Source organism: Lonchura striata, chromosome 3 (genome assembly GCF_046129695.1).
Source record: "Lonchura striata isolate bLonStr1 chromosome 3, bLonStr1.mat, whole genome shotgun sequence".
In the NCBI taxonomy this organism is placed as follows: Eukaryota; Metazoa; Chordata; class Aves; order Passeriformes; family Estrildidae; genus Lonchura; species Lonchura striata.
The window spans coordinates 6,410,988-6,427,957 of record NC_134605.1 but is presented as its reverse complement, the minus strand read 5'-3'; the positions used below and the strand labels follow the sequence as shown (position 1 = coordinate 6,427,957).

Sequence of the window (16,970 nt, the reverse complement as noted above, 5' to 3'; positions counted from 1 at the left end):
ACTAAAGGTGCACTCACATGGGCTCTTTGCCCTAGTGCTTTTCATGAGCATAAATGGCAAATTATTATTTTCCCTGTCTGAAACCTGCCAGGCCTGCTGGTGATGAATGGAACTGCATTGCAGTTGCCTGGTACACCCTGGAACTGAACAACACTCTGGGGAAGTGCTACAGCTGTGAAACCTACGAGGTCTGGCATTTTGAATAGAGAGGCAACAGCCTTTCCTTGGATTACATAAAGATATGCCTCTGCCAGAAGCAGGAAGCTTTAGACTGCCCAGCCTGGTGTGCAGATGCAGACAAAACCCTGCTCCATATGCTGAAGATTACAGGCAGAAAGATGCTGTTTTGTAGCTTGAGCCTGTTAAGTAAGGAGTTGTATGGTTATCCCTTCACCCCAGCTTCTGCTGAACCCTCCTGTGATTTGTCCACGAGGATGCAGCCACTGGCTGGGGGAAGCACCCCAAAGGATGTGTGTCTCTGACTTTCAAGACTGTAATTTCTTTGTCCCTGTATGGTTGTGCCTACAGCTATTTAGACCCTCACACTTCCTGCATGACCTTGCCTTTACCACAGCACAGGCTCTGGGACAATCCTGAGTCACCCAGGGGATTCCTCCAGACAAAGCCTGTTTACCAGGCATGCCTTGAGTTGCACTAAGATGGCACTTTGCTCATGTTGTGACACAGAAACAGGCTCCATTATAGGCTTTCCCAGGATATCCTTCCATCTGTTTCTTCTGTGAGCCCTGTGCCAAATAGTGCCAGCCTCTTCAGTTCTTTGTCATTTCAAGACCTTTATAACATTGTACACTCACTGCTTCCTGTCCACTCCATACCAGGTATTCCAACAACTGCATGAGGGAAAAATGAAAACAACTTTCTTTCCAAAACATAAGTTGTTCATTTTTTCCCACAGAAAATGAAAAAAAGAAAATGAACCCTCAAGTTTTAGGTTGTGTTCACCAGTATTTTCAAACAGCAGCCACGAAAGAAACCAGTAGTGTTTCTTATTTTAATTGCATAAACCCAATATGAACAAATCTTATCAAGCCTGTAAGTATACAGAGGTGTATTCCTTTCATATTTTTGTCTACTTTTATTTACAAAAGGAAAAATGAGCTTACAGTTTCAAGCCAAATTAAAAAAAAACAAACCAAACAAACAAGGCTAAAAGTGAAAGAAGAGGCAGAAGAATGTGTGGGCTTTTACTTTAAAAAAGTATCTGGAAGACAAACAGGACACACAGGGAGAGCTAAGAGTCAGAGCAGCTGCTGATGCCCTTGAATTTAAACAGCATCTGAAAATCCAAGTCTCTTATCTGTCACTTAACATGTAGTGAGAGAGTCCAAAACAGAGCAGTCCTTCAAGCCTCAGATGTACTCTGGGGCACTGGAAGCTTAATAGCCATATTTTTCATTGAGATGAGTCTTGCCATCACCACTTTGACCTAATGGACAAAAAGGAAGAGTTGAATTATTCCTTTTACACATCACCTAAGAGAAATGTGTATTCCTGTATGAAAAAGTCTCTAGGTAGCACCAGCCATACAAGCACAGAGGATAAAAAGCCAGACTGCATATTGCAATGTGTCTTTTGATTTACTCTTAGAATTAATTTCAATTTTACTGACAGTGTTAGTATTACGTCAGGTACTCCTGTTTTTGTGGCTGTTTTGTTTGTTTATTTGTTTTTCTGGAGTCCTCATAATGCCTGCTTAGAAGGAACGTTTGACTATTTATTGTCAGGCAGAGCCAAAAAGCAGAGCTCCCTCTTACCACTTGCCTAACTATCCCAGATTATACTTTGGAGTTCCTGAATCCAGTATTCTGCTCCTGTAGATTCGTATGTCACAGATGTGCAGTCTTTTCATTGAAGGATGATTCACCAGATAACAGTTTTCTTCAGTGAAATTTATTCTTATTTCTATAACCTTGCAACAGCCTTACAAAAATTATAGTAATGAATCTATCAAGTGAAGGCTTAGCTTTGAACTTGCTCTGAAAACCTCAATGCACGAAAATAAGTTTTCTATTTTAGAGGAACTGAACATTCATTACCCTGTTTAAAAATAACTTCACCTAGCTAAAAACACCCTGGAGCTAAAGACAAAAAAATATTCAAGTTTAACCTATGTTGGATGAGTGCATTAATTATTCAGTGCCTTCACCAAAGCATTATTGAGACTTTCTCTAAAACAGTTGACCCAGTGTATTCCAATGGTTTTTGCAAAAAAACTGCAAAGAAGCATTTTTAAATTTCACAGACTTCTGTGAAAACTGAGAATACTAACATTGCTGAAGCATTTATCCTAACTATACTATTTATACTAACATTGCTTAAGCACTTATGAGTTTGAGCTTATCTTTGACTAGGTTACCATACCGCCATGTCTGAATGCAGTTAGCTCCCCAGGTGTTACAAAACTGAAAAACAAATTTCAGGTGCATCTCTCCATTGCCATGAAGCTACTACAGATATGGTCTGTATTTCACTGCAAGACTTGCATGGCCATACAACCATCATGGGGCACAGCATGCCACAGAACATCAGGTTCTGGGTAAAGTATTCCTGAATTAGCTTTTTTTCAAGGACTTGCAAGGACATGCTGATGACTTATTAGGAAGATTCCTGAGTTATGAGACTAAAAATAGTAGGGAAATAGTTGATACCTGCAGGAGGAATCCATATGCAGTAGTCTGGGTCATCATCTGGGTACTGTGAGGAAAAAAAAGGTTGTTGGACCTGCAAAGAGAGGAAGATTTTTTTAAGGTGATGTACCCCTCCACCACTGTGTCACAGACACGAAATCCCTCACTAATTCAGATACAAATAATGAGAGGTGAGGATTACTTCTACAAGTCAGGGATGAAAACAATAATACAGAAAAAAAAAATCGAATTCTCAAATAGATACAGTTCATTTCCATTAGAGTCACAGCTAATAAAAATGCTGTTTATAGGGGACCTCTGGAGATCATCCAGTCCAATTTCCCCCATCAAAACAGAACCTGTTCATTTCTGGACAGTTTAATCCTAATGTTTGGTGATGTCATTTGACATAGGATTTCTTTATGCAGGGAAAAGCTTTAGAGTAGCATTTTCAATAGGTGCTCTACTGATTTCAATGCACAATACCACTGAAAACTTTTGGTTTAAGGTGACTTTCAAACTGGAGCTTATAAAAGTTCAGGTTTTATATAAGGATAATTTAGTTTTCAAAAAGAAAAGAATGCTCATTATTTTCAGGTCTCACTGGCACCTTGAAATGTTAAAGCAAGCCACAACAGGTCACTTGCAATGAAGTTGTTGACACAGCAGTATCTTTTTGTCCCTAGATTTTTAGATTTTGCCACATCAGCATCATTTTCTCAACAACTTCTATTTTCAACAACTGCAGGTAAAAAAAAAAAAAAAAAAATTGTACAACTGTAGAGTATAAGACTTAGGAGCTCAAAATAATGCCAAGTTACTCAGCACTGATTTGCATTACTCTGTAGCATCATTACAGTCTAAAGTTATGCAGTTGAAACAAATTTTCATTCCCTCAATAACTTTTCTAGGAGACTAATGTTTTCCAAAACATTAGACTGCAGAGTTGTGCAGCTTTTAAATACAGCTTGTGAACAATCACTTGAAAATTGTTTTTCCAGTTTTACATGATTCAAGTTATTGAAATATTACAAAAAGAAAAAAAAATGAAAAAAAAAAAAAAACCAAAACAAAAACCACCCCCATAAAAACCCAACTGACTTCTGGCTGATACTTTCCATGCAAGATTTGAGCCCAAAGGCAGAGACAGCATGTGGAAAAAGTGATTTGTGATGGGAGAAAGAATACATCTAAGCCATCTGGCATTTGGAGAATGCTCAGTGTTAGAGCAAACTCTCTGTTGATGAGAGGTGCTGACTTGACTGCCTCAGCATGAAAAACTGCCTTGTCCTCCCATACTCATAAAAGTTGTAAAACCTGAGCTTTACCAGCATAAATAAACTCTCAATTTCTTCAGCATCTTTAGTGAGGCCAGCAACAAAGCTCTGAGGACTGTGCCTACCCAATCCCTGGATCTTCAGCCAGAACTAACAAAGCAGCAGTCAGCACACACAGGATGCAGGGATCTGAGGTTCAGCAAGTGCTGCAGGACTAAAATTAAGATGGTCCCCACAAAGAAACTGTCCCAGTGGTCAGAACTCATGGTCCACCAAGTACAGTCACCAAGTCAGCAGAAGGGTGGGATGCCTTATAATAATCATCAGGCTGTCAGAGAAGAGCTTTCCCAGCTCCAGGAAAACAACAATTGATTGAGTCCCAAAATGTGCAAAGTTTACATATTTTAATATAAAATACTTCTTGAGCTTCAGGAGTCATGGTGTTGTAACTGACCTTGCTTGAACTATTGATTTTCTTAACTTTCTCAGATGTCTCTTCAGGTTCCTTATTTACTACCTTGGGTGCTGGGAAGAAAGCAGAATTGTTTTATCACACAGCACAAATTACCAATTCTACAGATATAAACTTATAGGAAGTTCACATAAAAATTTAAACATCCATAAGGAAATCCCAGATATCTCCCTGCACCTCAATTCTTACTTGAGAATAATAATGCTGAACATCTAATTGTTTTTCCTAGATTTAACTTATGTTAAATACACTCTGTTATGTAACAATGTAGTTTAGTAAGATCCTGTATTAGTGATTCTATAATATTAACTCTTATTAACTTTTTAGCTGAGTTAATGTCAAGATATTTATTTTCTAAAAGACACTAACCCGTAATCACTGTAGTGACTGACTTAGAAAGGAAGGAGCAGGAAATGTGCAGGACAAATTTGCTTTTTAAAAAGCCAAACAAACAAACAACAAACTTTAGGAGTTGATGGTGAAAACAATTCCTTGGTTTTCTGCCACTTAGTATTTTAAATACTGATACTCTCATGGCTCTCTATGGACAGATTCTAAGGAGTCTGAGTTACAAAAAAATAGAAAAGTCATAAAAATTTCCTCCATGTACACCCAACATTCTTCATTTTCAAGATATGATTTTTTTGTGCATACATGCAGAGGCATCATCTAGGTCACCAGCAGATTATTATCTAATGTTATTTGTCACTTTATAAAAGAAAGTTTTGTCCTTCTGTGGTGTTAAGAGCTAGTGCTAAAGAATAACAGAGGAAAAAGCATTATCATAGTGTCCTAAATTAATTATTCTTCTCATGCTGATATTTTGGAACAAAAAAACTCTAAACAGTTAATGACTATGAAAAGCAAGGACAGCTGTAATATAATGGAAATGCCCAGTCTTTACCATACCCTTTCCACTTCCCAAGCAAAACACAATATTCATTTCAATTCTAGATTCTTTAGGTTCTTGATTAGGCTCACTTTCCTTTGACACACATAAGATAATAAGTTCTTTAGTCAGTTTCCAAACCCACATGCTATTACAAAATAATCTGTATTGTACTGTTCACCTTGGGATTTCTCTTGTGAGGGTCCCATTTGAGATTCACTCCTCAGTACCTTTGGCTCAGGCAGAAAATCAATCCCTGTAACACAAAAAAGGAAGAGCTCAGTGGCACTACAGTAACTGATGAGCAGAGTGCATCCCTGAGACCAAGAACAAAAGGGAACTCTTTGCTACATTTGTCTTAGGAAGAACTCTTCTCTCAAAAACATTCCAAATTATTTCATCCACTAAGTCCACTGCAATACAATGAAGAAAATTCTGTGATCTGTTAAAACACTTTTCTGCAGCCACATGTCCAGCATTAAGCCAAGAAGCTAAAAGTAGCTTTCTGTTATCATCAGTGAACATATTGTTCACTGAGAAACATCATTACTGACTTTTCAAATGCATCAGGTGATACAGGAAAGGAGGGATTGGAGATACCACACAGGTACCTTTCCATTACCACTTTTGAAATTGTTTTTCCTTCTTACAAATGGAGCTGAAGCTTTGCACAGACATTTGTTTTCTTATTATGTCACTTTTACTGCCAACAAAACATTGCAGTTGTTTTTAGTTGGACAACCAATTGCATGGAAACACGGCATATCAAAACAGGCTTTCCTTATATCCAGGAGATTTGCACAATTGCACCAAAAAGCATGAAAACCTGACTGCCAAGCAGTTTCACCTAGAACTATGTGAAACTCAGCTGCTGCCACATGGACTCTAGACTCATGGCAAAAAAAGCTATGGAAAAGAAGTAGTCTGGAGAACCTGTGACTCAAACATTTGATTCACATAGCTCTTAAAAGTTCAGCAGTAACAGACTCATCTTCATTACTAGAAAAATCAGAAACAATGGTTTACCATCCTGAAGGGGTTCTGAATTTTTGTTACTGCAAGGGGAGCCATCAGGAGCACGAGTTTCTTTCCCTGTTTCTTTCTCTACTGTCATCTTCATTTCTAGGTTTGACACTCTGCTATTTACTGCATGTGCTTCTTGCTGCTCTTCCATTTCTTCTTCTTCCTCCTCCTCCTCTTCCTCCTCCTCTGGACCATCATCTTTTGTTTTTAACAAGTTTTCAGGGATGTCTGGACGCTTAACAGGCAACTTCTGCAAGACAAAGACTTGGGCATCAGTGCCAAGACAGAGGCAGGTGTCACAGATACTCATTACAGGAGAAGCACACACATTACTGTCTGAGACAGCTGGTAAGGAAACACTCTCAGGCTGACAAATAGTTAGGGTTTAAGGAAAAGTTATTAGTAGTGATGGAAGATGAAAAAACATGTCTGCGGTCTTTTCATAAGAGGCACACTGGAAACTGCATCAATCATGGATATGATCTTGGCTATGAGGATGGAGAAAAACAAGAAAAGGACTGGCTGCTGAGGCAGAGCACTGGTTCAGCCTCATGTCCCCAGACTGCCTCTCTTGATCCACTGCCTTTTGGCCACAGCTGAGCCCCAGGAAACTGGCTGTACAAGGACACAGAATGGCAACTGCTGGCAGCAAACGACATCCAACAGCCCCTGCTCGTTGGCCATGCACCTTCCACTACCACAGGCTGCACCTCCATGCTGTTTCCATGCATGTTAGAAGACACAGTTGCCACCTTTGGCCTTCACAGCCTGAGAAGCTGGTCCCACAAACAGACACTGACCTGCAACACTTACAAGTCCAACTTACCCCTAGGCTTCCAGTTTTCAGTTTGAATTTGCTCCCCCCTTTCATTGCACCAAAGATAGGCAGGTTCATCTTTTTAGGCTTGTTCTCTGCATTCAGACTGTAACTCCCACTCCTAATAAAAATTGGACACAAACGGAAACAGTATACAAAGTATCAAACAAATCTTATATATACCAATGCAAAAAAAACAAAAAAAAACAAACAAAAAGTCTGCCTATGAGAAATGGATATATAAAAAACCTTTTATCTCTCTCCCACTTGCAGCATCCAGGGAGGATGCTTCAGGAGATGATTCCTCCATCCTACATATATGTTGTAGGATTCAGACACATGCCATAATAGGAAGCAAAAAATAAACGAACAAGGGAAAAACCTCTGTATCACATAGACTCCCTTAAATTCAACTGCATACACACACACATATTTATATATAAAAACACACTTGGAGGCCAAACCTTAATTTAAATGAATTAGTTAATTAACCTCTAATCAAGCTGCCACTAGTAAATGAACCCAGCACACCCTCTCAAACTGCAGTGGTGCTGCTAGGCAGTAGCTGAACAGCCACTACATTTGACTTATTGCACAGAGTGAAGTGGCTTTTATGTTGTATGTAGTATCTGTAAAATTCTTCAGTTCCTTTTGGATGCACATGGGGAAAATTTTAAGAAGCTAACAGTGCTTCCAGTCCCTTACCTGTGTCATCCTGCCAGCTTGGGCTGGTCTCACTGCAGTGCTGTGCATTTCCCTCAGCCATAGATGCTGCAATAGCCCAGGGGCACAGCAGCTCCTTAAAGAGATGTGCCAGGTAGTCTGGAAGGCTGTCCTGCTTTTGTGATTGGAAAGCTGCCTATTTACTGCCCATGGATAAGAATAAAGGGAAAAGTAATTGTTTTATGTTTTCACCAAGACTTACTGGGGCTTCAGCTCAGGCAGTTCTGTAGGCTTGACAAGCTTTATTAACCCTTTCAGTCTCTGCTGCTCTTTCCTCAGTTCAAACGACCGTAAGTGAAGCTTCTTTCGTGCCACGCTGTCTAACGTGCATCCTGATTTTATTTCAGTCATGAACTCATCCAAAGAATCTTGAGCTGCTGGATGGGACTGGACTAGGCAAGATAAAGGGAAGATATATAACGTTATGGTGGGGACATAATTGTAATAATCAGATCCTGCCTTTAGAGAATAAGGTACATGGGAACAACTATCCTCTCTGTGAGTTTCTATTGAATTGTGAAATAATAGAAGTTGTTAGGCCTGGAAAGATGAAAGCATTTCTCCTAACAAAAGCCTGAAAGTAAATTTAATTCACTTATCTAAAAAAGCCTCTCTTAAAACAGAATGTTTCTTTTTGAGTGCTATTCCTGGTTGTTCATATCACTTCAAGATCTGCTCTCCCTAAAAAAGTGGCTTAGGGACTTTTTTGTAGTCACAAACTAAACTAATCCCAGCCACAGAGAAAACCTACACCACTGCATAGGGAATCAGATTTTGACATTTCTGGGATGTTTATATCATAACATTTGCAAAGTTTAAAATCAATCAATGCTGCCTTCTACTCCTGAAAGACTGCATACAAACCAAATTTCATGCATTAGGCCAATCACACAGAATGTACCTTTGTTTTGACTAGATTTTCTGAAAGAAAACTGCTTTTAACTTGAAGAAGAGTAATGACAAGTCTTTCTACACCTAATTTCAAAATATTAACAATATTATGCATACTTGACTAATTAAAATAAATCTCAGGAGGTAAAACTAAATCTCTAATGCCTAAGAAAAAGAAATACTCTTCTAATACCTGGATTTAAAATAACCAAACAAAAAGATCCAGAAAAATGCCTTTCTTTGGCTTGAATAGAGTTTCAGAAGTTGTTATATGGTATTCAAAAATAATCTGGAGGCAAACAAAGAAAAATGTTCTTCCCAGAATTTTAACAAGTCTTTTGATAGATAGTTTTCTGCCTTTTAATATTCAATGGAAAGTGGCAAATCCACTATGTATCTTCTGCTTTATAAGTGTTTTTGTATATATAGACATGTGTAATTATTTGATCATTGAGTTATTTTCAGTTCAGCTTGAGCTAATTAACTAGCACTTGAAATTTTAAATGCATAAAAATAAAACAGATTAAGTTATTCTAAAGAGTATGTATTTGAGCAGTTTTACAAGACTTAAATTCCTAGAGGAAAGTCTAATAAGACTCATGCTTACAAATGGATTCAATTGAAAAGGATATTTCTGATATAAAACAAAACAGAGTTTACCATTCGAAAGTACATGAAAGCCATAACAGTAACTGTTCAAAGCTGTACATAATTAATAGGTTTGAAAAGATAAGAAACAGTTGTAACATCCACCTCCATGCAAGCACAAATGATGACAAAACATGTCATAAAAGAAATTCTGATAGAAATACTCTTTCTTTTCATCACGACTATTTATATGAACCAAGATAAAAACCAACAATGAGAAGGTATTGTTAACAATGTCTAAACCTCCTTGCCGGCAGGAGCTGAGCAGAATGATAATTTGATTTAAACATAAAATTACAAAGATGTGGTTTAGTGAGTAGTCATATTCTTCAGAACAATTAAAGCTTCATAATTAAATCCAGAGCTTGCTGTTGCACTGCAGAGTGGTGTAAGTGCTTCAGTCAATGAGTGATGCTGAGGGAGCTGATCACCCCTTCTTGCAAATTGGATTCTCTGCTCAATTCCACCAACAGTGCCTATTACCAGCCAGTTCAGCTTGCAGGGTTACAGTTAGCATTCCTTATCTGCTGCAGCAGTTTTCTACACTATTGAATTAAAATCAGACGTTACTAGGAGGTGAATCAATCATATCTATTATCCTTTATATCCCAGTGACAAAAAGCTACAGGGCTATTTAATGCACCATCAACTTATCGATATTTTTCCTGAACAGGCAACCGAAGATGTGACTGAAGAGCTCCACATATTTGATCTGCATCGAGTAGCATCAGTGAATGAGTGATACCAAATCAGTCCACCAGTAATTAGTTCTGAAGAACCCCAGGGAACAATTTGTGAACTTCTACTGAGACTTTTTTAGACAACTACTTAATTTCTCCAAGTCCTTGGCAAGAGGTGTAGCAATTTAGCCTGTCTTTCACTCACTGGTGTCTCTACACTCTTGTCTTTAGGCTCCAAATAATCATTTAGAGCAAACAAATGGGCATTGAGGTTTCAGAACTGGATGTAATGCAGCAGTTTTGCTGGACAGATCATGACATTGGTAAAAATGTTCCATGGTCAATAACCCTGCTCCTGGCTTTCTCAACATCTGTGATTAACCTAAAGCATTCAAATAAGACAAAACCAAAGGATCTAGAAAACACCCAAACAAACCAGCTGATTGATGCAATGTTTGCTATGTTTGTTTTACCCTGGCCTAGTTCTAGGGAATTCCCACCCAATACTGAATGATTCTGTGCTTCAGTAAGTGCCAAGACTGCACCTTTTTCCAGGGCTCTAAACTAGCTGTGTAACCATCTGCAACTTACAAAAACCCGTGTATTGGGATTGCACGACCAGGTTTTGGTTGGGAAGGGACCTATAGCATTATATAGTGTTAGCAGAAGTACAAAAATGATCTGATTCTCCCTTCACTCAGTCTCTACTACAATGTAATTCAACAGTCTTGTTGAGAAACAGTATCAGTAGAAACAAAGGTATCAGAAGATAGAAAGCTTGGAATTACACCTCTCAGACAATCTAAGCATTAGCTTATTTTGCTGGTCAATTGCTAAATATTTATCAAAAGTATAAAGCTGAAAACAATTCCTTCAAACATGCAGAACATCAGTTCGAATGCTTGGTGGAATGGTACTGCTTTTTGAACAGGGATTTGGTATAATCAATCATCAACAAAGATGTTGATATGAATGATTTTTGTTGAGGAGCTGAGTAACTAGAAAGAAACACAGCCATGTAATGCACAGCAGATAGCCCAGCTGTCACACTGCTGCTAGGCTTCTTGGAGACTAATGTTGCAGCCTTTATTAATGCCAACTCTGTTAGTAAGGTTTTTGTGTGAACAACCAGCCTAAACACATTTCCTTCTTACCTTCCTTTTACTCCAGGAGACATCATTAGTAACAGAAAGCAAAGTGCAGCCATTGGTTCAGTTTGCTTTTAAATATAACCCACTAACAGACATCACTGGTCTGGAAAGGCTCTGCCTTTAGAAACAAAGGCATAATCCTAGAACCTGAATGGCACACTCTCCTGTACTGGCATGTTCACTGAACATATGGGTTAAGTGTCAAGTGCTTTGCCTCCACATTTCTTGCTTCTCACCTTTCCTTTATAAAGTGTGTTTACAATGAAAGAAAAGAAATAAAATATATTACCTCTTTTATGAGTTTTTCCTCCTCCCTTATACATGTTTTTTCAGGGAGTGGGAAAAGCAGCATTCCTCAAACTGGATCACTTTCAGCAATATGGGCAGATAAACAGTAATAATACTCACCCTCTCAGAACTCTAGGAGCTTGTACACTTGCCACCTTACTTTAACTTAGAAATTGCTTGCTTTGAAAAAAGCTGCATTCATTAGCAAGTGACCATAAACAGAGTATATAAGCTATTAGATGAAGACTATAAGAATTCTCTCCAGCTAACTCAGTGACCTGCAAACTTTCCTATCCCTTTGTGAAAAGCGGACACTGAAAAAAAAATCCAAACCTTTGAAAAGAGAAATCCCTAAGATAATTTTTGGCTCTGTATTATTCTTTATGGAAAGCACTGGGATGAAATAAACTTCATGTCTTACCTTTCCCTGAAACCTTCAGCTTCTCTGTGATTTCAGAAAGCTCATTTTCTGCTTCTTTTAGCTTTGTGACCTATGAGAGAAAAACATGCTGAGAAGACTTTATCCTGTTAAAATCTCATTTTAACAGTTACTCAAGTAGCCTATCAAATTGCTTCCACTTTTCTACTTCTGAGCTTTGACCAGGACTTCCTGGGCTGAAAAAAATTAGAAGTCTAGATTCTTCCTAAATAACTTATTCATTTTTTGACATGGAAAATTATTGAAACAATTTCTGATACACGACAGTACGCATAATTCTTCTGCAGTAGTGCTGTACCACCACTGAACCCTCCAGCACCTGTTATCCCTCACAACCTACTGTCTTTGCAGGATTTATTGTTGTCATATGCCTGTCAATCCAAGATTCTTATTCTTTGAAGGAGAATGAGATATTTCTTTAGGATGTGTCCTGTGGACTTAAAAGCCTGGAATTATTTTCCAGTTATTTAAAACTATCCTGTTTTGGCATTTCCTTCATCCACTGCCATAACCCACTAAGATTTCTTCTTAGTCATAATATAATATAATACAGACATGAGAGAGTAACCCTGACATGTCATAACAATTGTTCTTACCAGGGAGTCATATGTCTCTGGTTTTTCTTCTATTTTACCAGCTTTCTTCATTCTATTCAGTCGTTTCTTTTCCACAGCACCAGTTCGATCGAGGAAGGTGTCATCATCACTGTCATAAAAGTCCTCATCTTCCCAGTTCTTTGATTTCCTTTTTCGGGATACTGAGAAAGGCACAGGAGAAGGCAAGAAACAAAATGATTTGCATATCACTCAGCAATAAAGCAAATTCGAGATCGCAATCTCAAATGCCTAATTTAGGGCATTTAGAATGATCAGAGTTATTCACCTGCTTCTTGCCTCAGTACTCCTCGAGCATCAAGCAGCCTGCAAGCTTCCAGTGCACATTGTATCATCGCTTCCTTCTTTTTTCCTGAATGGAGAACTTCTGCCACTAGCTGCTTCCCTGATGCATCATCCACAGGCAACCTGATCAGTTTGAAGGATCAGAGAACAGCTCAGATACAAACAGCTTTTCAGAGATGCTACTCAGATATTTTACAATGGCATTGCCATTTCATTTTAATCTTTTTGTGCGTCAAATTTTTCCACTTTTTATTTCATACAGAACCAATCAAAAGACAAGCATGATTTCCTAGTCATGTAAGTCAATTTGTATTTCACTGGTCCAAACAGTAATTTTTCCTCTATTTATTCCATTAGAAATACAGAAAGTTAGAAGGTTAAATGTCAATCCCTGAATCATTTTAAGTACTGGTATCTTGTATTCATACAATGTGGGTAACAAATAATTTCCATGACAAAGCAAAGGATTTTTTAAGCAGTACAATCATTACTATGTTGAGACTTGTTGACTTAATTTCCACCTCACCTTCTCCTGTCTTATAAATGAATTACATTAGTGGCCTCTAGCAGGAACCCCTCAAAAATTGTCTTATACCATACAGGAACTGAAATTGGACAAACAGTAGAATTAAGTTTGGGGTTTTTTTGGATCTTTCTCATTAGGAATTGAAAGAGATTGTTTCCTAGTTTCTTCTCTTGTATTCCTATTTTACATACTGGGGAGCTGAAAGAACCTAGATCCTTGCTTTCCCAATTTTCATCCCCTAGGAAAACCAAATATTGTAAGAACAAAAAAGGATCATAGACACTGAACTAGGCACTGATCCTTGAACCTCTGTCTCAGTATCAGGGCTTAAATCTAAATTTAACTGGCTTCCTTGCCAAGTGTGACACAACAATTAATTCCTTCAGTTTTGTTTGCAAATTCAACAGTCACCTTCCATGTACCAAAGGAATGGAGATGTACATACTTGATCCTGCACAGCCAGCTGTTGTGCCCACGATCATCATACTCATATTCTAACTCTTCTCCTAGAAAAGAAAATAAAATTGATGTGGTAACCAAAATTGAAATAAGCAGGAATAACCTTTACAGCAGGGACATTCTTCAAAACAAAAGGATTAACAAGCTCTTGCTGCATACCATGATTTTGCTTTACTTATGCTGATTTGGGTTTTTTCCTAAAATCAAGGCTTTTTCAGACCAGAAAATCTTTAAGTGGCCTGTTTAGGAACATGCAATTCAAAGAAAAACCAATCTTGTCTCTGTATGCGTGAAAGTATATGATGCTGAAGCAACAACAGATTGCAATCTGAATTCACAGATACTGTTTGTCTTCAAGGTTGCTTTTTCACTTCAACAAGTAAGTGAATATTCTTTAAGTTTCACTAGCAACCACTGAAACTTTAGACCACTTAATTATTGCCTTTTATCTTTCTTAAATTTTTCCACGTAGCTTCAAAGCATGGGTGAAGTTTGAGTGTCACTCCAGAGGATACAAGCTGAAGAATATTCCAGAATATAAACTACTCACTGCAGTTTAGGAATTAGTAACTAAGACTCAGATGTACAACGGTGAGCTGAGTTTTAATGAAAAAAACCCAAAACAAACCACTACAAATCCCCACCAAAACAATGTAACCCACAGTGTAACAGAAAGTTTTGCTCCCACATGACACTTTATATCCCCCTGAAACATAAACAACAAAGTAACACTAGGCTGAGTTAAAAAAAAAAATCACATTTAATAAAAAAAAGAAAAAAAAACTACCTTCTCTATCAAAAAAGCCCTGTAAGGCCTTCCTAGGGTCTTTCATATAAAAGGCATCTTGAACATCCTGAAAATCAACAGCAATAGGGTTTTCTTCAACCTCATCCTCCTCAGCATCCTCACCTAGAAGACATCAAAATTCCAAAAAAAAAAACCCATGAAACATGAGAAAGAGAACACCACCATATTTCAACTTTCATTAGTTTGAAAGAAGTAGCAGCTACATCATAAAATTACTTCCCTTAAATGTATTATTCCTACACCCAATAAAAAAAAAATTTGCTATTAGTTATTCCAATATACTATTCAGTTTTGCAAATCAATGTCAGTCTCACTACTTTCAAAGGTTTATAACCTTATACGTTTTAACTCAAAAAAGCCCAATTAACTTGCAAAAAGCTCATTAATTATAATTTATCTAGCCTCTAATACGTGGACTTGCTGTTTAAATGCAAAGACAGCTATACTGCATAGAAGTCTCAAGCAGCAAAATTTCACCTCTTGGGCAAAAGTGTGGACATCATCACAGAGGCAACCCAAAGAGCATTAATTAAGCTCTAAGTTTCATGGCTTTTAATAGGTATAGGCAAATTACCTCCTGCTGTTTAAAAGGAGCTCACTATATGTTAGCTTGTCACATACCCTTCGTTTTAGCAGCAGAAAGATTAATTTGTACTCAAAAACTTTGACTGGATTGTGACTCTTGGTAGCCAGTTGGAATATTAACCCTAGTATTCAGTGAAAATGCACTTACAGACCTTCTAATACATATCAGTCAATCAATACATCCTCACTTACCCATGCCCCATGAGCAGCTCATATCACTATTCTGACTCCTTTCATTTCTCTCCTCTTTCTCATCTTCCTCATCAGAGTCCTCTCCCAACATTGTCTTTTCTAATTTTGCTTGTTGCTGCTTGCGTAGTGCCTTCAGTTCAGTCACAGTTAGCTCTGACTCAGACTCCTGGTCCTCTTTGGGTCCCTAAGTCAAAACAGAAAATTAGCAAAAGTGTTTTTAAAAAAAACCCAACAAGTATTTCCAGCACACATGCAGGGTTACATATAATAACACATTATTACATATAATAGGAACATCATTACACCGCTCTTCAAAAAGTGGACTTATTTGACTATAAATGGTTTGCATTCCAAAATGTATTAGCTTTAATGGCATTTTCAAAAGAAAGGCATGGAGAAATAAACATTGTAGTGTACTTGCAGTCAGATCCATCTCACATATAACTGTAATTAAAAGGCTAAAGGCAAAAATTCACGTCAGAACTACACGGGTGAATCTGAGGAACAAGCAGGTTCTCAAGCGCGTGTACAACACACAATGTGCTGCCCAAGTCCCTCCTAACAAACACTCCCCTTTTTCACAAAGAGATATTAGTTCTTTATTTATTGTGGCATCATACTGTCAGAAAGACATTCCTAATACATCACACTTTGGAGATCACACTTTTGCACACACAGCACATCACTGCAGCCCCACACCTCACTGCAGGGCCGGCAGCAGACAGCCACAGCTTTTCTCCCGGTCAAACAACCACGGCAGCGCTGGGCTGCTTCCAAACGGCCTCACACCTCATGGAGCCGGGAAAACTCCCGAGCCTGACCCGGGCCAGCCTGTACCACCCCGCACACGCTCCGGAGCCGCCCGAGCCCCGACGCACCTGCAGGAGGAAGAGGCGGGAGCTGCCGCCGAAGCGCAGCCCGTGGCCCACCCGCACCCGGCAGTAGGTGCGGGGCGGCACCCGCGCCTTGTTGAGGAAGGTGCCGTGGGTGCTGCCCAGGTCGTACACGTAGAACCCGGCGGCATCGGCGCCGCCGGGGGAGCAGCCGGCGCCGCGGTACTGCAGCACGGCGTGGTGCCGCGACACCGACGGGTGCTCCAGGGACACGGCGCAGCCGGGCAGCCGCCCCACCAGGAACCAGCTGCTGTCGTCCAGCCGCACCGAGCCCAGCGCCACGCCGCCCTTCAGCACCTCCAGCCCGTACCCGGAGGCGGCGGGCGGCCGGCTGCCCCACGGCGGCTCCTCGTAGCGCGGCGCGGGCGGCGCGGCGGCGCGGGGCGCTCCGGGCGGGCCGGGCCCCGGGTCGCCGGGCCCGGGGGCGGCGGGCAGCGGGCGGCTCGGGCGCTTGAAGGCGGCGGGCTCGGCCTCCGCTGCCATTGCCGCCTCTGCCTCCTCCGCCATCTTCCCCGGTCCGTCGCCAAACGGAGTCCGCCGGGAACGAGCGCGGCAGCGCCGGGGGCAGCGCGCAGCTCCCGGGGCCGCTCCGCCGCCGCCCAGCGCGGCCCGGGGCAGCGAGGGGGGCGAGTCAGGGAGGGCGGCGGGCGAGGCGGAGGCGG

General features: G+C 39.9%; 1 protein-coding gene across 1 annotated transcript; it reads right to left on the bottom strand.

Annotated features, from left to right (window-relative positions):
• Positions 1-998: 998 nt before the first annotated feature.
• On the bottom strand, positions 999-16,815 carry SLC4A1AP (solute carrier family 4 member 1 adaptor protein). The gene is made up of 14 exons (XM_021552555.2): positions 16,294-16,815; positions 15,416-15,599; positions 14,618-14,740; positions 13,817-13,877; positions 12,829-12,968; positions 12,543-12,703; positions 11,929-11,998; positions 8,052-8,241; positions 7,136-7,247; positions 6,313-6,559; positions 5,468-5,542; positions 4,380-4,450; positions 2,670-2,742; positions 999-1,447 (listed from the first exon to the last, which is right to left on the bottom strand). Exons 1-14 carry the CDS (start codon positions 16,813-16,815, stop codon positions 1,398-1,400), a joined length of 2,079 nt encoding a protein of 692 aa, XP_021408230.2. The 3' UTR covers positions 999-1,397.
• Positions 16,816-16,970: the final 155 nt, after the last annotated feature.